Below are 21535 nucleotides of genomic sequence, written 5' to 3' on the forward strand. Positions count from 1 at the left end.
AATCCTGTAAAATCAAAATTAAAATAAATAATTTAAGACTTACTTCAAGAGGGAAGAACCAGGGCAATGTAACAAAATGAAAAAGCAAAAGCAATCTTCAAAAGCTTAAGCAACTCAATGTCCCATCATCTGGTATTCAATCACAATCTTCTGGGCTCCTCCAAAAGGCATGGCTCACTTCTAGGTCTCCATCCTCTCTACATGTTATCTTCTAGGGTCCAGCTGGCTCCACTCCACAGCTGCTGCTATTCTTGGTGGTCATCCCTTATATTGGCATCTCCAAAACATTGTGATCTTTGTCTGAAATTTGACAGCACTTTCTCCAGTAATCTCTGTGAGGCTCTTTTTGTGGTGCCAGGCCTCAAATTCTATGCACGACCCCTTCAAACAAATGCCTTCAATTACCTCTGGGGCTGAATCTTCACCAATGGCCTCTCGTGACCTCTAAGAGTGTCAAAACTCAGTTATTCTCAATGACCCCTTTATGACTTCCAAACCAGTACTATCTGCCTGAATATTACACTAGCGTGTTCAACATCGAGGATGAGGTACAACCTTAGCTGCTTTCAAACACAGTTTTTGGTATGCTATCAGGGAATACCTCCCAGAAGATTTAGCCTCAACACTGCTAGTCTCTTCAGGTCCAGTTGATCAGCATCAAGTATCCATGCAGGCAAAGGTTTCACTCTTTTCTTGAACTTGGCATAAATTTTATATGATGATTTATATATAATTATTTATCGAGAACTACAGAGTACCAGTCTCAGCACTCTTTCAGGGTTCAGAGTAGGACTTCTGTGACAAGTGAAAGCTGTCTTGGGAATGGGATCTGAGGGGAAGAATAAACTGACTCTGGCACGTTTTTCCTGCATTTTCTTTATTCCTTGGGGGAAGATGAAAGAAGGGAAAGAAGAGTATAAGGGCATAAGGCTAAGGGCAAAGCGTCAGACATAAGAACAAAGAGTAGGGGTAAAGGCGACAGGCATAAGGCATCAGGGGAAAGGGGGATAAGAAGAAAATACGGGATAAGGGCAAAGTCTAAGGCTAAGGGCAACGGTAAGGAATAAGGCATAAAAGTAAGGGATAAGAGCAAGGGTCAAAAGGAGACGTGATGTCCACAAAGCTCTCAGTTCATATAGGCACACAGACAAGTTAACAGTCCCATAGGCAGTGATAATAGTATCAGGCATACATTTTCACAGAGTCAAAAGAAGCCAATTGATCTGGCAAGAAGCCACCTTATGTCTCAGAGGGGGCATAGTTGTGAAGTTTGCCCTCAGGCTAGCTATACTAACCTGCAGGGTTGGTTTGCATTTGCATCTAGCTGGTTGAGTTAAGATCTCATCTGGGGATCCTACTTTTGATTCAGGTAGGGTGCCAAGGTAAGAATTTTTCTCTCTGAAGCTAGTTTTATCAACTCAGGCCTTTTTTTCCTGTATAAACAGCTAATTTCTTGTGTTATGATCTTATGTTAGTTGAAACCAAGGTGAAGGGTTGATGTATAATATTAATATCCTGTTAGTTAAGAGCAGAAAACCAGTGGAGTGGATTACACCTTCCTGATTTTGCTGGTCAAGCAGAGTACCTGCTATATGAGACTCCTTTCCTGTCAGTGAGTATTATTAATAAAGAAAGTGTGTGGGGGACTATTTTTATGTACATTTTGACTATGAGAACAAGGATTGACTGAATCATTTTCACACCAGGGCTTTATGGTGTGTGGGGAGGTGTCTCTTTGCTTTGCAGGAAAAATAGGTTTATACACTGTTGGGATACTATAGAAGAAAGAACTTTCATGATTTCACAAGATTTTTTTCAAAATTGACAATGACTTATTCAAAGGACAGATGTGTTCATAGCTCTGCAAAAATGGGTTCTCCAGGTGGTGTGCATGTATACACTTGCTGTGGATAGTTAAATAGATCTGTCAGTTGTACATTCACTGTATACTACTTGTGGGCTCAACACAAATTGTATTAAACATTATCTCACAAATTATAATATTAAATTTGTTTTCTTATTGCTAGCTGTTTTCATGGTATTAATCTCTAAAGCAGTTTTTTTTTTCTCTTTATTGATGCTTAGGATTCTATAACATTTCACAAACATTATACAGAAAATTGTGAAGTTTTTTTTTCTTGTACCAAAAAGTGCTGTTCCTCATTTTCACGCCCTACAGAAATGAGTTGGTGTAGGTAGAAATACAAAGTAAGCAGTCTGGGGATTACTGAAGAACACATCCCTCTGTAGTTGGCCGCTGACTTTCTGATGTATATCCAGCCATTATCATCTACTGTGGACAAGAAGCAACAGGGATAATTTTTACCCAGCCTCAATTGTTCCGAGCTCCATTACATAAAACTTGAATGTGTGGTTAATGGATAATTTTCATAAATTTACAGATTTAGGAAATAAGGAGCATTGTTTCTATAGAAGTAACCTTGCACTGACTTTTAAATTTATGCCTCCTGTTCTTTAATATGTAAGGATATTTTCATAGGTGGGGAGCTGGAAATCAGACAGGACAGAAGTATTGATGAAGACAAGGGGAATAACACTGGCTTCACTTTAAAAAGTATATGTATGATTTGTGTACATCTTTGTGTATATGCAGACCATAGTTATCTAATTTCAAATCTTAAAGACTTTATGGAAAAGCCTGTTATCTCATTCCAAACATTTATATTGATGTATTCTTGAATTACTTTCCAGGCAATTCAAGAGTTAAGGAAGGTATAATCATAAAAGGAATGCAAACACTATGTCTCCTTCTCAATTCATGTGCATGCACACTTATGCTGAATTCAGTTTAAGCTACTTAAATGATAGCATTCCCTTTAATGCCTCCTGTAAGTGTGTAATTGCCAAATTGAGCATAAATATTTAAATTCACACCTTATTAGACTTTGTTAGCTTGTCCTGTACTGGAAACCAAGGACTCTACACTAGGCATCTGAAAATGAACCTTCATTGTTGTCAGGTGGAACATGAAATTTTTGATTATATACTGCTTAATTATATCCTTTCATATTCATTTTCTTCTCCATTAGTTGGGTTCCAGTTATTGATTACAGTTCCCAACCTCTCTCCTAGTAAGAGCTTTCTAACCTTCTGTAATACTTTATCCTCAAAGGAGTCTATAATTATCCCATAGAAGGTAGACAGATATGTAAGGACATACGCAGCATCCTCTATGACCTGCCTCTGTTTTTTAAGCTATATCTAACCTTATTTCTAACCCAATTAATACTACCAGTATATTTGTACTCCCCCAAATAATGTATTATACTCACATTTCTTTTGCTGTGTTCAGACCCATGGCCAGTTTTTATTTTTTATAAGTATGCTTTGGTTTACAAACTGTTTCTTCTCTCCAAATTTTAATAAATCACAAATTTTCATTATTAGATTTCTTCTGAATAACAAGGGGTCATTCTTTTCTAGCAATATTGGTAGCATTATAATTTAAAATCTTCTCTTTGGTTAAGCATTACAACTACTTGGGAATCCTTACATCTCGAAAACAATAGTGGGGTTTAATTAATATATTTGGTTAAAAGTGATTGTGAGATTAAAGTCTAAGTGTCTTAGCAAATACAATGTGACCTTAGATATTCTGTATGTCCAAATATAATGTACAATGAAACAATATGTATATAGCTATTCAATTAATTTATAAATTCAACCCCTCAATTTTGAAAGCAAAACAAAACTTGTGAAATTTGTTTTTCTTTAAATATTTTAATAAGGTAAAAAAAACTTTATAAAAAATGAGGAATACTGAGAATTCAAGAACAATTGCAGTGGGTTTTTGATCCTACTGCACGTACTGGCTTTGTGGGAGCCTAGGCAGTTTGGATGCTCACCTTACGAGACCTGGATAGAGGTGGGCAGTCCTTGGGCTTCCCACAGGTCAGGGAACCCTGATTGCTCTTCGAGCAGATGAGGGAGGGGGAATTGATCGGGGGAGGGGGAGGGAAATGGGAAGCGGTTGTGGGGACGAGGCAGAAATCCTTAATAAATAAATAAATTTAAAAAAAAAAAAAAAAAAAAAAATAAATAATAACTATCTTGGAAAAAGGGGTAAACTCTCTAGAAACCCCCGGAAGTAGTCTTCAGTTGGAATGTAGTCAAAATTAATTGTAAGATGAAGAAATAAATATTTAATATTCCATTTTCTCAAAAATACATTTTATTTTATAAATATTACATCTCTATACCTTTATATACACTATGAGTATATTTTCATTTTTTCAGTATTATTCACATGTTGATGAAATATATATTTGTGTCATGATGAGTCTAATAAAATAAGACCAAGATAAAGGCCAGAATAATAAGGGAAATGTTTGTAACAAGTAATTGAGAAAGACCTATGTATTAAAAAATAGTAATACAGCAAGAGTCAAATTGTAATTTAAGAAAGAGAAGATAATGCATGAAAAACCCGCATTTTATTTATTTATTTTTACAGTTTTGAAGTCTCAAACTCTCCATTAAAAAAATCTATGAGGGGTCAGAGAGCTGTAACAGATACATGGCCAGGGAAATCTTTCTGAGAAGCTCGAGGTTCAGAAAAAAACAATGAAAGGAATAAGAGTCAATAAGATTGGAATAGAATAAATTTCCGGACTAAATCAAAGAACATGCAAGAGAAAAATCACTGTATTCTGGTTACATTGGTCAATGTGTTTTCTTGACAGAATCTGACTAAACCACCTCAAGCAGAAGCAATCAATACTGGGATTGGTGAACACTTATTATACAGAAATGAAGTTCTAGTTACTTTAAAGTTTGAGAGCTTGTGACCATAAAGGAAAAACACGGTGAATTAGTATTGTTCACCCAGAGATGATTTGAGTTTTTATCTGAGTCTGTATAGGAAAGGGCTATGCACCTGGCTTTAGGGTGATGAATCGGACACAGACAAAACAATGTCATTTACATGACTGTTTTCATGGCCGGAAATACTTTCCTCTATTTACCTTCTGGTCGACTCTTAATAAATAAGAATAAGAAGACAAAACGTCAGATTTTACTTTTAGTGTGGAATTCATGTGAGGAATTTAAAGATTTAAATTGATTCTGTTAACTAAAAAGTAACCATATTAATGCTTATACTCACATTAAACCTGAGGAAAATATTACGTGATACATATGCCATAGAAACTTAAATATCAATCTAATAAGAGATGTTTTTATGTTTTGGTTTGTATTCTTTTAGATACATATCCAATAAAAATCAAGTTACATACTAAAAAGTAAGGGCATGTGAGACTGGATGTTTAGTTGAAATGCAATATAAGAAATGTCATTAGTGAAATTGATGGATTTTACAGGCGTAGATTGCATCTACTAGGGATATATTCATTGTTGATTTTACAGTTAACCTCCTAACAAACATGGATGAAATACAGAACACAAAGCGAACAAATAATTTCTAGCTTACCATTGACAATAACAATGATATCCCGGAAGTCAATCTCTCCCCTTGCCTCCACTCTTCCTTCACATCTGTATATACCTTCATCACTTTTATTGATGTTGAGAATCTGCAAGTTATTGTTTGCAAGCACAGCAAACCGATCTGAAAAAAACAGCAAAGGAGAAGAAATGACATCAGTGATTGGATCTGAGGCTAGAGCACTCCGAGTTTCTAAGAGTTAAACTACAGCACTTTCCTGACACCATCCAACTTTCCATCAACCACAAATTCAAATTTGAAAGTAAAATGTAATTTCACAACTTCAAGTTTTCCTCTCTAGCTCTGCCTTGCTATATCCCCCCCCCCTAAAATACATTCAAGACTTTATATCCACATAAAATGGTTAGGCTATTATTTTATCCTTGGTGCTCTGAATGCAGAAGTGATGCACAAAAAGAACAATGCAAGGAGTTTAGATATTGCTGACCTGACAGCTTTTAAGTGCAAACAGCCACTTGGCTGTGGAAAGTAGTTAGAAAATATATTGAACATCTTTCCTAAAGAATAATTAAACTGCCAATTCTTCTGTAACCTGAAAAGGCAGCCAAATGACATGCTAATGTGCAAACCACGTACAGGATATAAGAATGGTTATGACTTGAATTTATTTAAGTACTTTTTTGCAAATTACAAATTAATCTTCTTTATGAATAATTAGACACAAGCATTAATTTTTATTTCGAGGTTAAATTTATCTTTCTTATGCACATAGGTAGGCTGAAAAGGCATATGTTTTTTTCATGTATTGACTGCCAAAAATAATATTTTATTTTCCTAATTTTTTGCGTAGAGTGCATGACAGTTTTAGCTACATGCATGTATGTGTACCAGATCTTCTGAAACTGGGGTTACAGATGGTTGTGAGACACTGAATGGGTGTTAGGAATTGAGCCTGAGTCTTATGTCTTATGCAATGACTGAGCCTCATTCCAGGAACAAATGTGTTATGAAAAAAAAATATGTGTGTGTGTGTGTGTGTGTGTGTATATATATATGTGTGTGTGTGTGTGTGTGTGTGTGTGCATATATATATATGTGTGTGTGTGTGCTAATATATATATATATATATATATATATATATATATATATATATATCTGAGATGCCTAGACATAATCTAAGTTTATCATCATTATCAAAGAATTTTTGTAATATCAAGACTTTTTTTTTTTTTTGATTTTTCGAGATAAGGTTTCTCCGTAGCTTTTGGTTCCTGTCCTGGAACTAGCTCTTGTAGACCAGGATGGCCTCGAACTCACAGAGATCCGCCTGGCTCTGCCTCCCGAGTGCTGTGATTAAAGGCGTGTGCCACCACCTCCCAGCTAAGACTTTTCTTATTACGTAAATGATGCTCTCATATCCAGTTCTACTATGTTAAGTATTTTAAATGAAATGTTACTATTTTTGTTTTAGAACTTCATCTTCTGATGGAGGAAGGTCATTGGCTAATAAAGGCACTGCCCTGGCCCGTTTAATTGGTTAGAGGATAGGTGGGAGGAGAAAACAGGACAGAACGCTGGGAGGAAGAGGAAGTGAGGTCAGAGACTCCACAGCTCTGCTCTCTCGGGAGCAGACGCCTCAGAGAGAGACACCATGCCCTGCTCCAGGCATGAAGCTCCGACCCAGGATGGACTAGGCTAGAATCTTCCCGGTAAGACAGGTTCTCACAGATTATTAGAGATGGGTTGATCGGGATGTGAGAATTAGCCTGTAAGTGCTAGAGCTAAAGGACCAAGCAGTGCTTAAAAGAATACAGTGTCTGTGTAATTATTTTGGGGCATAAGCTAGCCATGTGGGCGGCCGGGTGTGGGGGACGCAGCCCTGCCACCCCATATTACTACAGTCTTCCACAGTAAATATCTTTTGTTTCATTCGTTAATGAATTCGTAGAGAATATTTAATAGCTTGTTTACTAAAGTAGATACAATCTTTGTCAACTTTGAATATATGCATCAAATAGAACTTCTACTAGTATAGAGAACAAAGTCCCTCCAATATTTATTGATTAGAGGCTACTTTTTTGTCTGGACCAAGTTTATTGATGTTTCTCTGTTTTGTTTTAATAGAGATGCAAAGAAATCATAAAAGGCATTTGTGAACAATAAAGGAAAAAAAGAAAGTTGTCTCCTGCAAGTCCTAAAGTAAATCCATGCTAAAAAGTAGATCTTTTGATGGTAGGAAAAGATAAAGAAAAAACTATTACTTACAACTATTTAAATGTAGGTGTTTTATAATTTGCCATCATTTTTTAATGTTGGAGAGGTGTTTAGAGGAGAAATAACTGAAATATTATTGCTCAGGCAGTAAGTTATTAAAACAGGCAAGCAGGTGGTCATTTGTTACATAATAGATACTTGCTTGAGATGGAAATGGGTAGAATAAGAGGCTGCCTCAGAAAGAGCGCAAATTATGAGGACCAAGACATGTTATTTTCAGGTAGGTTTTTATATAGAAAGAATACATAAAAATTTCCATTATGCTTATTTCTTTTGTATTAATCTAAGAGAGCCCAAACAGACACACAGAGGCTTCCCTGGTTAGGTCAAAATGGAAACATAAAATTTCTTCACCAAAAGAAACTAGGCTGGGGAAAGGTTCCTATAAAGTACAAGTCACTGAACTTCCAGAATGACTCAGAACTTCAGAACACTCATGAGGATAAAAAGTCAATGTAAATATATTCTATCACACTTTTTTGGTAGAACAATAGAACAGTTATAATTATTTTTAACATGTGAACAATGGCAATGCTAGCTAATGTACCATCATGGATTCAAGAATTCTAACAGGCCTCCACTCCCTAGTGGATCTATAGGCAATTAACAACTGCTAAGAGAGGGAGAATTAGCTCTCCCCTGAAATGAGTCCCCTATTTGGTTATCAATTATGAGGCTGTCATTCCTGAAAATATATGTATATATCTGCAACACTCAACAGACTCAGCAGGTTCTTTTTTGTATATTAATTTACAAATATTTATATAACATGTAACAATAAGAGTAGTACATAATTAAAAAGAGCATGGATTTTGAGCAAGTGATAAGGGGTATGTAAAGAGATGGAGGGAGGAGAGAGAAAGAAAAATGATGTAATTATATTTTAATCAAAACATGTTTTAAAAGAAATAATTATGTTTAAGGTCATTCAAGGAGAGAAGAATGCTCCCAATCACATCAGGTTGATTACACTGTCTTTTCCAACATCAGAAAACATGTAAAATCCTGTAAATGTCAAATCCTTAAATTATGATACTTCACTAGGTCTAAGAGAAAATGTAAAAAGGAACTCTGTTTTAATTGACATGGTGAAGGTGATGTTTCAACTGAAAATAAAAAGATAGTCATAGACATATATCTTGGAGAGTAATTGACCATTATTTTATTTTCTGATTAGAAAAATGTCTCTTTCAAATTACCTCTTACTTATTTACTTTCTGTAATGGATTAGAAACCACTCAAACTCTAAATGAATAATTTTATAAATGAATGCTCTTTTATGTATTTATGTTTATACAAATACCCATAGTAAAATCAATTTCTGTGGAAATGTCATGTAAAATTCCAATGTGTAATATAAAACTTGTAGTTGTTGGTAGGCTATGAAAATTAAAAGCATCACTAGCATGAATATCCTAGAAAGGGCTGTTTTAAGAAGTCATAGATAACTATGAGTTTGAAAACGTTTAAAAGACTTTTTATTATTTGCAAATAATTTCAATTTTAAAAATAAAAATTAGAAATAAATAGACAATAATCAATAAGATATACATTACTTTTAATTTTGAATTTTTCAGCTCTCAGATTTTCATCTTTTTTTATTTACTGTAAATAGATGCCATACGTTGTCTTTTCTACTATGACATGTTTCAAGAGTCACAGAGTAGTAATTGAAAGCTTCCTTCCAGATTCCACTCTGTTTGCTCACATCAGAGCACAACACAGGAATGTGGCAAGCACACTAAACATGGAATGTATGCACTTCTGTTTAATATCTTCACATGGAACTCAGGGCTGACCCAAAAGTCACGAAACTCCTTGTTTCAAGCCCGTACTGAAACATCCTTTGTATCTATCTTTATTTCCTGGTGTTTATTTAACAAACAGAAATCTATGTCATATCACACTATTATTATTCATTATTTAGTGGAAAGTCTTCTCACTCAGCAATTATTCCCTAAGAGCCTGAACAACTGCCAGTGTTTGCAATTTTGCCTCAAAACTCATCTACATCATTCAACTTGCTTTCAAACCCATTTTAGATTATGTCAGTGCCTTTATAGAAACACTTCAGTGGTTATTCCTTTAAAAAAAATCCCTAGGATCCTTATGGAAATGTCAAAAGGATACTGACTTTGATAGTCTTTCTTCTCCATGTTCCTTAAACATAGGGAACAATTCTCGGTCATTTGCATAAGCATTCAGTTTGTAAGAATATGAAAGTTCTATATGTTTTTTACTTCCAATATCCAGGAGGATAACTATGTGTTTTTTATTTTGGGTTCACTTTCTTATTTAGCTTCTCTAGGATCACAAATTATAGACTCAATGTCCTTTATTTATGGCTAGAAACCAATTATGAATGAGTACATCCCATGTTCATCTCATCCTCCTGGATATTGGAAGTAGACAAGATTGCCGGACAAAAATTGGGAACTTGGGGGTGGGGTGTTATGGGGGTAAGGGGAAATGGAGAGAGAAATGTGAGAAGGGGAGGATGGGGGCAGCTTGGGAGAATGGGATGGTTGGGATAAAGGAAGGGTGGATATGGGAGCAAGGAAGTATATATTCTAATTAAGGGAGCCATCTTAGTGTTGGCAAGAAACTTGACTCTAAAGAGGCTCCCAGGTGTCCAAGGAGATGTCCCCAGTTAGTTCCTTGGACAGCTGAGTAGAAGGAACCTGAAGTGGCCCTATGCTATAGCCATACTGATGAATATTTTGCATATCACCATAGAACCTTCATCTGGCGATGGATGGAGATAGAGACAGAGACCCACATTGGAGCACTGGACTGAGCTCCCAAGGACCAAATGAGGAGCAGAAGGAAGGAGATCATGAGCAAGGAAATCAAGACCACGAGGGGGGCACCCACCCACTGAGACAGTGGGGCTGATCTATTGGGAGCTCACCAAGGCCAGCTGGACTGGGACTGAAAAAGCATGGGATAAATCCGAACTCTCTGAACATGGCGGACAATGATGAGAAGCCAAGGACAATGGCACTGGGTTTTGATCCTACTGCATGTACTGGCTGTGGGGGAGCCTAGCCTGTTTGGATACTTACCTTCTTAGACCTGGATGGAGGGGGGAGGACCTTGGACTTCCCACAGGGCAGGGAACCCTGACTGCTCTTTGGACTGGAGAGGGAGGGGGAAAGGAGTGGGGGGGAGGGGGAGGGAAATGGGATGCGGGGAGGAGGCGGAAATTTTTTCAATTAAAAAAAAGGAATATGAAAGTTTAAGTTAGACTGAACTAATGTTTAGGTTTCTGCTGGGTAGCAATGACCACACTTCTTCTCTAAAGTATCTAGTTTAGAGGGAAACTCCTTAAGACTCGGATGTTCTAAGAGGAGGTGAGACTTTCCATCTTATAGGCATGTTCTCTAAGATTCAGAAAGTGAACAAGTCAAAAACATGAGGAAGTCCCTGGAACTGAGCATTTTCACTCTCCTCTCCCACAGCCCACATAATCAATAAAAACTGCTGGAAGAGTCCCTCAGACTAGATAACTATATGGAAGAGGTACTGTTTACCCGGATAAAACTCCTAGGTTCACACATTGATTTTGATGATATTCTTACTTTTTTCCTCAGTAGTTTTCTACATTGCATAGGTACTTACAACCGTTCCTGAGAATGTCATTGTGCTTTTTATTACCAGGCCTTGCATGTGAGGTTTTCTGCCATGAAAAGTCCTCACAGGAGGAGACTAATACCTATGCTTGTGCAAATTGACAGTTTTCTATTGACAGACATATTTGAGACCCGCCTTATCATGAGCTCTCTTGAGCATCCTGTCTTTTTAAAATGGGAACATTGAAACTTACCTTTCATAGATTTGGAGTACCTTGTGCTCAGTGACTATTTATTTACATATTCCTCTAGACTATCAATAGTTTAAAGACAATGAAAGTGTCTTCTAACAACGAATCAACATTCAATCTTTTATACTATCAGATAATTACATAAATTCTTATTGAATGAGATATTTTTCTATAATTCTGATACAAAAGAGCACTTTATTAAATGCTAGCTAAAATATTTACAAAGCTGATGAGACAGTTTTCAAATTAAGCCATGTTCAGTAGTGTTTGTGTAATCCTGGGTGAGTAATGAATAAAACTGAGGAAATTATACTTCTTAGGCACTTCCTGCGTGACCGTGCTCTTTAGCAGATGGGTCTCCTTTAGGGAAACAAGGGAAAAGCCTACTTAAATTATTCTCTTGTAATGTCATGTTGAATACCTGACAGCTCGTGTCAGAAGCACATGAGATAAACTCTCTGAGGCCCTCAGTATCTGGCCTTGACTGCCAATGCAGTAACCAATAACACATTAGCAAAGAATGCTCCCAGATCATCGACTTAATTTAATATCTTTACACAGTTTTTCAGTTATAAATCCAATTTTGTTAGACTAGCTGTAAAATACAACATGTTAGATGCATTAGAAAAATATTCCTATAAATCTACCTAAATTGAAAAATTGTTTATTAAATGTTTAGAATCTGCCTTTAACCTTCCTGTTAGAAAAGTCTGAACGACACAATTATCATTAATTATTTTATTTTCATCGCATGTTGTAGACTTCAGGGATATGAAATTTGAAATCTACTGATATCTTGTTTGTAAATATTTTTTCTATGCATAAGCTAAGTACATATAATTTTGGTAAGACTCATCCTAATTATTAAAAGCAGAATAAAATATAAAGCATGAATAAAAAAATCATGACTGAGAACCACACATTTAGCAACATCATTCATTTACATAGCAAACATTTATGAATACCTGATAGGTTATTTACAAGTTAAAGAAACTGCTTGAAATGGATGCATTGAATCCAGTGGAGATTCCAGATTTTCATATTCCATTGCAGGATGCTTGGAAGCCATGTCAGCTACGCTACTACAGGGTCCATTCCCATCCTCGCTGCATTTCTTAAACTATCTTTGTTTTAAGGCTTTGTTCCAAGTCACATCTTAAAAGCATTAGCCATTTTTAAATCTCCTTGTGATTAATGTTTATTATAACATGTATGTAAATACAAGCTCCAATGTTTGATAATCTATAAATGTCATTCAATCATTATATAAAAAAAAACCTTCTGTTCTTTCATATTTAGGGGAACAATGCTGAAAATATTTTGTATAAATTACCCATACAATTTGTGTAAAGCTGGAAGGATTTTCACATAACAAAATAAAAATAAATTAAATGTTATGGTTTATTAAATTAAAATATAAAAATCAGTTTATTATTAACTGACGACTACTGAATATGTAATGCATAAAAAATCTTAAAATAAAATACCACCTATTAAACATAATTATGACACATTCTCTAGTCATACTTAAAAATAGATATTCTACTTTCTTTTATGCTGTGCAAATTTCGTCTCTTCAAAACACATAATAGAATCATCTAACATGAATAATCCTTTAAGAGATTCAATTATTTGTACCTCTATGTAATGCAGGTGCAATGAAATACATAGCAAATTGAAAATGTCCCTATCACAATAGTAAAGTAGCATAATGTCAGCAAATTATGCTTTCAATTACAAATGTCATATTCTGGAATTTTACCTAAATCTGAATCAAAATCATGATGACAATTTGAACAAATATTCTCTTCTGTCTATTATCCATACTTATTTTTCTATAATACTTAGAATATGTCACCTTTTTGAGAGAACATTCATAGAACACAGGTTATTTCATGCTGATATTTTATCCTGCTTGTATATAGTGTTCTCATCACATTAGAATTATAACAAATCGGTTCTGGGTGTTTTACTGTGCACTACTTTGTTTGTTTATTTGTTTGTTTTATTTTTTAACAGTGTAGTAGTACCTGGTAGAAATGGAAGTCAAGCACACATTTTTTTTAAAATAATACTTATAGTAACTTTTTTGACTTTTAATAAATCACTTGATAATTCTGCTGCCAAATCTGCCATAGACTACATATAACTATTGAGCATAGCTATTTTCTGATTTTGTTTTTTGTTTGTTTGATTGATTGTTTTTGTTGTTGTTTGTTTTGTTTTGTTTTTGTTTTCCTTGCTTGCTTGCTTGTTGGGTTTCTGTTTTGTTTTATTTTCTGTTTTACCTGTCCCCAGGTATTCCAGGTTGGTCTTATGAAGCTGGGATGATCTTCAACTCCTGACTCTGCTATATTTATTCAACAAGTGTTGGGATTACAGGCAGTCATCATCATGACTGGTCATGTGTCTTTCTTTTGCTTTCTTATTAAAAGAAACAAGGAGCCAGGCAGTAGTGGCACATGCCTTTAATCCCAGCACTTGGGAGGTAGAGGTAGACAGAATTTTTTGAGTTCGAGGTCAGCCTAGTCTACAAGAGCTAGTTCCAGGACAGACTCCAAAGCTACAGAGAAACCCTGTCTCAAAAAAAAAAGGGGGGGGGGGGTACAGTATTTGGCTCAAAGATGAGAATACAGTAAACCTTAAGCTAGGTCTTAAATCTCAGAATAATTGTTTGAAATTCAGAAAAAAAAATTATACCATCCTTTTTGTTGTCTACTTAGTTGTTTGTCAAAATCAGATTCTTGCTATATGGCCCAGGTTGAACTTGGGATCAAATCTCCCCCATGTCAGCCTTTTAAGTGCTGAGAATACTGGCTCACAATATCATTCCTGACTCTCTGCTTCCTTTGCTACAATACAGAACATTCATATTTGAAAACCTTGAAGTGTTTTAAGAACATATATCTTAAGGAGTTACCAAAATACTAACTGTCGGGAATGGTGGTGACTTCCTCATTGTGATACAGCCAGCTGACAGCAGGAGCGGGTGAGCTGCTAACCCTGCAGACCACTTCAGCATCCTCCCCTTGCTTGAACTCTTGAGGGGATACCACTTCTCTGAAGGTGAGTTTCTCTGTATCAAGAAAATAAATCCACTTGTTAAATATGTATCATTTATTTAACATATTGTCATCTATGATTTTTAATTAATATAATAAGAATATTAGATATTTAAAAAAAATTATAAACAGTGATCTTGTGTCTGCCACACCTTGTCAGAGTGTTCCAAGAACAAAGCTTTGTTTTTTTCTCTTAAGCATTCTTCACTACGGAGTTTGTTGTTCTGAGAATTAACTGTCCACTTCAACTCTTTGAATTCTCTACCTACCTCTAATTTCTCATCCAGGAAATTCCATTACATGTGTATACGACATCATCTATATATTTATATTATTTATAGTTCAAGTCTTAGAAGAACACTGATTAGATTCAATAAGAAGAGTCTTGGCTTAATGAATGAGCACAGATAGTTATGTTCAACCAAGAGTTTTCCACAAAAAACATGAATTGTTGTGGCATCAAATTTTTCATTTAATATTTAAATCATCAAGAATTTTGTACATCATTCAAAAATAATGAAAGATGTTTTTTTAAAATTATGCCTATACCTTACTGATATATTTTTTTTGTATTTTAAAACCAGACAAAATAGAATAACATTTTAATATATTTTCCAGAAAATTTTAATGTGTCAGGGGTAGACAATGCCAGAGATAAAGACATTCCATGAAAATCTCGTTTGTTTTAATATATTCTATTTTTATAATAGTTAAATCAAAATTATAAAAAGCAAAACATTTTTATTTCTATTTAAAAATGTATGGACTTCTATCCCCTTGAAATTTATTATTTATTTCCAGTTTTTATTTTTAAGCATATCTTATTGTGTTTGAATCCTTTGCAATGAAACTACAACACCAATGCACAACTTACGGTAAATTTCCAGAACTACTGTAGCTTCTTGTGTCTGGCCTTTGTCATCTGTCGCTTGGCAGCGATAAATCCCTGCATCTTCTATGTTTGCGTTATAAATGGTTAGTCGTGACCTGACACCTTCCTTCTGGACCATCACCCTCTGCGTGGAAATGATCTTCTCTCCTTGAGGATTATACCAATCTATACTCTCAGGCTCACCAATGGCTGCAAAGAGAAAAGCAAATGTTTGAAAATCGATTTGGAGTGTTTGTTTTCACAGTGACATTTACTATTATGTACCAATTTCAGCAATTTAGAAAAGAATGTCAATAGAAGGCTGGAAATCCAGAAATTGTACAAAACTGAAAGCAAACAAATGTTAAGACAAATGTTCATCTTTGTTTAATCAACACCAAGGACTCCGTCTGTTGCGTGGAGGCAAGCTTCAAACATTTCATCTGAAATATATTACTAAAATTTAAGCTGTGAGAATTGAAGCCTCACAGTCATAATATATTGGATAATTTTGCACAAAATATTAAAACTGCTTTAGACAGATACAAGCCAAATTGAGACATATCTTTTAAAAGAAACAAATGTTAACATGATTTCATATGCTCAATTCTCATTGCTAAAGTCAAGAGACAGCGTAAGCGTTGGCCCAAATAAAGAATTGCTTACAAATAATGTAATTATTTTGTAAAAAAAAATTTGACATTTGTTATTATAAAATTTTGATACAATGTAACACAATGTTCAACTGGTGTAAATAAGGCAAATTGCTATATAAAAAATAAATCCTAATGTCTCTTCCCAACTGAAATGTGTTATTATTTCATCTTCTTTTGAAAGTATTAACCATTTAATCATATTATAATTAGAATACATAGAAATAGCACTTGTTTAGAAAAATGGAATGAGGTTTATATAATATTCTTGCAGAAATGTCATGTAATACATTGATTGTCAGAATATATTTCAAAAATCTTTCTTGACTAAATATTCTTAATTTGAATTTATGTTTCAAATATGTATATTATATATATATATATATTATTTTGTCATTTACCTTTTTCAGATGTTAGAATTATATAGGGTTGTATCTAATTTATCCATTACTTACGTATAACGTATTCAACTTTAGTCTTAAAATTAGTCCTAATATGGGTATTTAGAATGGAATAATATTTAAATACAAGAAGTTTCTTATGTACAGATATTATTTTATAATGTAATTTTTATAAACAAATTAGCTACCTTGATAATTAAATAAAAATACATTTCATAATGTTATTATAGAATTAGTCACATCGTTATCATATAATAAATGTTCAGATACTATTTTTTAACATCAGTGTTAACTATTCAATTTATCCAATGTACTCCATAGGAACTAAAAGCACAGGGTAAAATATCTGAATACATACCTGTACATGTGAAGAATTTAGATTCACCCACACTAAGCTCTACTTTGCTAAGTGAAATTGTCACTTGAAGAAGAGCTGAAAAAAATATTTGAGTGACAGTTAATTGGAGAATTGGGTACAAATTCTAATTACTGATGTATAAATCACAAATTGCACACATAAATCAATTTTCCATTTTAATTATTCACTATGGAAAAGATGTAAGTTTTATACATATATTCTAGCAATCTTATATGTTACAACAACATACCTTTCCTATCAATCTAAAAGTAGTATATATATATATATATATATATATATATATGTATGTATATTCATTAACATTCTGTTAGGCATATAAATTCTGTTAGGCAAAAAATGATCAAATCCATCCTTTCCTTTTTCTTAACAATGGTAAGGGTCCTTATCTATTTAACCATACTTTATAACATGTAAAGAAACGTTCCTTCCAACAGTCAGACTTTTGGTAAAATCATATGTTATATCATCATTATAAAAATGTGATGATATAATAATCTTTCCTTGACTAATAAAATCTTTACTAAAGGAGGCAAACATAGATGATGGAACCTTTGCTAGGAAAGGTGAATGAACAGAAACATCGACAAGTAAGTCTAGTGTAGGAACAGGGACTAATGTACAGACATTATTGAATTATCTTAAATACTTGTCAAGTTTGAAGTTAAAATAGTGGAAATTCTAAAATTTGAGAGGATAAACAACATGTTGCTCCAATAGAACTTGACAGACATGTTTCTAATGATGGGAAAGGCTACCAAGTAAATCATTACTCAAATCTCCCCCATTTAATCTCCCTTTCTCAGAAAGAGATAAGCAAGAATTCAACAACGTAACATGGGTACAAAGAGTAAATAAAGTATTGAAATTCTTATATGAACTGGGAATTAGTAGGCCACAGTAACCAACAGCTCTCTTGTACTGAGTGCAGACTCCAGAAAATACTTGCCCATGTTAGTCTTGGGTATAATGATGCTACGGATACTGGAGTAAGATGAACTCCTGGTTCTGAATAAAATAGGAATAATCAATGCTCTAATTAATGGATACATCAAGGAGACTTGCCCTCTTTGAGTACAGGAATTACTACATAACAATTCTGTCATGTTGATACTCATGGTTTTAATAATGAACATGCATTGTTAGGAAAAATCCAAAGAAGATGATTACAAAAGCAGAACAGCATAAAGGACTAACAGTCAAGTGGTTGGCATAGATGCCCCTGGAAGACACACAGTACAGCCTAAGCCTCCTACATTATTATAGATGAGGTTCTATTCAGTATACGATCATGGACTGATCTTAAAAGAAAAAGGTACTGTAGGATACAATAAATAATAGCTGAAACAACAAAGAGGAGAAATGAAGATCTGATATTTCAAAAAATGCATATTTTAGACTGAGTTGCAAACGTAACTTCTGTGAAATCTTCTAAAAAATTATTTATGTACACAAAACATTTCAACAAGCTAGAACAGTGAACTTCATTTTTTTCCATTCTAAATAAATGAGTGTTGTTAAGGAAGATATGTTTAATACAAAGTCAGTATTAAATATTCTGTGCATGTTTTTAAATATCACATGGCATCCATAATATAATGTAACTTGTATTAGGAATAATCACTCCTCTTGAGGCTGATGATTTGAAAGGGCATGCTTCCTTTTGAAACTTAAAATCTAGGTAACAAGTCGGTCTTCAGGTGGTGAGCTTGGATTTGTTTGGTTTATCCTGAAGAGAGACAGGACAGGAAGAGAGTCAAGACTAAGATGAAAAAGCCACAGGATTAAAAAACCTATCCTTAGCAAGGATGCGTGCAAATGTCAGAGCACACCTATATTGGGGTCCAGATGGTCTACAGATCTTTATTTAGGAGTTGTCACCCCTATCCCAGATTGGCTTCTTGAATGTGGAAAACTGGAAGCAAGAGATCAAGCCTAGGGGGAATGTCTTCAGGGGCAAAGCAAGTCCACAAGGATTGACAGAGTTTCAAAAGATGAACTCAGATAAGGGGCTCAAACACACTGTTTGATCAAGCTCTGCGTGCAGTGCTATTTCTAGCAGCTAGATAAACAATGAATAGGAAGCACAGGCAAAAGTATAAATAATTTATTCCTGAAGAGAACCCAGAGTGCTGTATTTTTGCTTATATTCCCCCCTGTTCCAAGTCACTCTGACACCCACAGCTGCTCAGGCTGCGGCATGTACCTAAGGAAAAAAATGTATGAGATGCAAATGTGAGAGAAAGTGGTGTCATGCAAATTACTTCAGAAGGGCCAACCCCCACAGGGCGCAGAACTTCTAAGTTCAGACCTTTTCCAGCTGTCTAGCCTACTTTTCTTCCTGGAGTGATTTGCTTTCTCTTAATAAACTGTCTCCATTTCTATCACTATATGCTACTGCCCCAGTTCTTTGTTCCAGGAAACAAGAACCTAGATAAATCAGCAGGTGCTCTCTGATTCATGCAGGTAACAATTGGTGATCTGCCAGTCAGGAAGTACAATTGGTTTATGACTATAATCTCTGAACTTTAACACAATGGAAGATTAAATGATTTCAGACTTCTCTTTCTCTCCCACAAAAGACCTACCCTGACAGCAGAACGCTCTTTCTTGTTTCCTTCGCCTCTCCCTTTCATAGTCCACAGCCCACTTTGAAATGGTGGACAAGCTATTGTGGATCAGTGTTACATGATGGTAACACTTACAAAAGTCCTCAAAGAAAATAACACAAGGGACTGACTCAAACTCTGGTCAGAGAAAGAAAACACTGAAGAGTTTACTTTTCAAACCAGTGCTTCTGACTCTCCTGAAGCTACTCTTAGTCTAAGATTCCTGGCTAACAATGACAGCAAAGAGATCTGTAAATGATCAGATCTCATTGTGGACATAGATTGGATGAGAAGTCCAGTAATGTAGAACTTGTACTCCTCTGACCCCATACAATTATCAGAAGGACACACCAGTTGTTTATATTTCCAGAAACATTGCATGTTCAAATACTGGAATTAGCTTTATTCTCAGGCTGTAAAGGAAAAGCTGTCTCTAGACAAGCTCTGTGGGATGTGATACTACATCGAGACTTTTCATGTAACTATTTAGAGAAGTAATTTGAAAAGCCTTTTATATCAGGTCTTCATGAATAAACAGCTACCATAAACAGCTACCGCAGAAGAAGGCACAAAATTTTGGGATACCTTGGATAATGATTGTGTCAACACTCCAACTAGCAGAGAACAATAGAAAATGGAACTTAGCTAATATATGTTGTCTTTCTCAACAAAGCCCTGCCACATATCCATGTTCTCATATCTACCCAGGTTTTCGACAGGGGAACACAGCATTAATGACCATATAAGTAGTAGAATGCCCTATCACCTTTCCACTTCTGTTCTGACAGCATTATCACTCAGGCATGTGCCAGGACCCTAGAGATTAATTTGAGTTCACATGTCTATCTGAATCACAGCAATGTGCGGAGAGCCAAGAAAGCTTCTTTAATGAACCGGCCTGACTTCCCAGTAGCTTTTAGACCTGAACTTTAGCATATGGTATTAGAATGAAGATCCATACTTAGTCCTGAGTATGTGCTATGCTGTGCTGTTAAAAATAAAGCATGTGGTCAAATTCAAAAACATGCTGACAAGCTGTTGGTTTGAAGCCCTAATGGCCATCTGCCCAATGCACAGGTCCTCCCATATTAACAACCCACTGTTTGATATTGTAATAATCTAAAAGGGGCTAGAGGGTGTGGGAATGAGAATAATAAGCACCATTACAATGAATCAAATTTAAATAAAGGTACCTATTTATTACTTATGACAAGGTTAATGTGGTTACTCAAGGAAAAGAGAGATGTCCTCTCTTTATTTGCAGCAGGCTAACCAGGTCTTTAAAGAAATTCAGCAACTTGGATCTCTCACCCCCCCAAATAAAGGATTTATGAGACAAAGTTTCACTGTGTTGAAAGTGTAAAAGTGACACATGAGACCTGAGAACTCAGTGATTCAGCTGTGCACATTTTTATCTTAGTGCTCGAAAATCAAGATCTGAAGTGAGACAGCAACAAATAGAAAAACCGGGAGACTGGGAACCAGAAGATTGTGATTCTACTTGTAGACTCTACTGGCACGACCTTCCCAACAAGCCAAACCTCATATTAGTCTCAGAGAGCAAAGAGAAAATCTCAGATCGCTGCAGGTGTGAAGTTCCTAGATCTTACATATATGAAAGTGCCAAATGCCCTGCAGGGTCATCTGTGATGTGTCAGGACCTAGGAAACTGTCATTAGAAGATAGTGTTTCCATGAGCTGAATAGGAAATGACAACTCTTCTTATGACCATATAACAAATGTAGAGGTTCCTAGAGAGTGGAAGACAGAAAAGCAAGCCAACTTCACAGATCCTTCAAGAGTTACCCATGGGTCCTTGAAAGATAAAGACAAAATGAAATTGTTCTTAGTTAAAATAAGTGTGTCATATGACCTCATAATTGTGTTCATGTGTGACATTCTATGTCTAAGTGAACACAGGACAAAACTCAGTCTCTTAGAAATCCTCTTGCTACTTCATTAATTTCACTTATATAGTTTTGTGCACAGCAACACATTTGTCATTTGTAGTGTGATATTTAAACTGTAAGTATACTTGTGC

General features: G+C 35.1%; 1 protein-coding gene across 3 annotated transcripts in view; it reads right to left on the reverse strand.

Moving 5' to 3' along the window:
• Ncam2 (neural cell adhesion molecule 2) overlaps window positions 1-21535 on the reverse strand; it is a 402352-nt gene that overhangs the window by 164801 nt on the left and 216016 nt on the right. For all 3 annotated transcript variants that reach the window (XM_041678551.1, XM_041678550.1, XM_041678552.1), the window contains exons 2-5: window positions 16868-16942; window positions 15459-15665; window positions 14455-14598; window positions 5450-5587 (exon numbers count right to left, since the gene is read on the reverse strand). In XM_041678551.1, coding sequence (XP_041534485.1) covers window positions 5450-5587; window positions 14455-14598; window positions 15459-15665; window positions 16868-16942 — 564 coding nt within the window. The remainder of the gene's footprint in view (window positions 1-5449; window positions 5588-14454; window positions 14599-15458; window positions 15666-16867; window positions 16943-21535) is intronic.

Source organism: Microtus oregoni, unplaced genomic scaffold (assembly GCF_018167655.1).
Source record: "Microtus oregoni isolate MIOR12 unplaced genomic scaffold, Mior012 000030F_ref0000283, whole genome shotgun sequence".
In the NCBI taxonomy this organism is placed as follows: Eukaryota; Metazoa; Chordata; class Mammalia; order Rodentia; family Cricetidae; genus Microtus; species Microtus oregoni.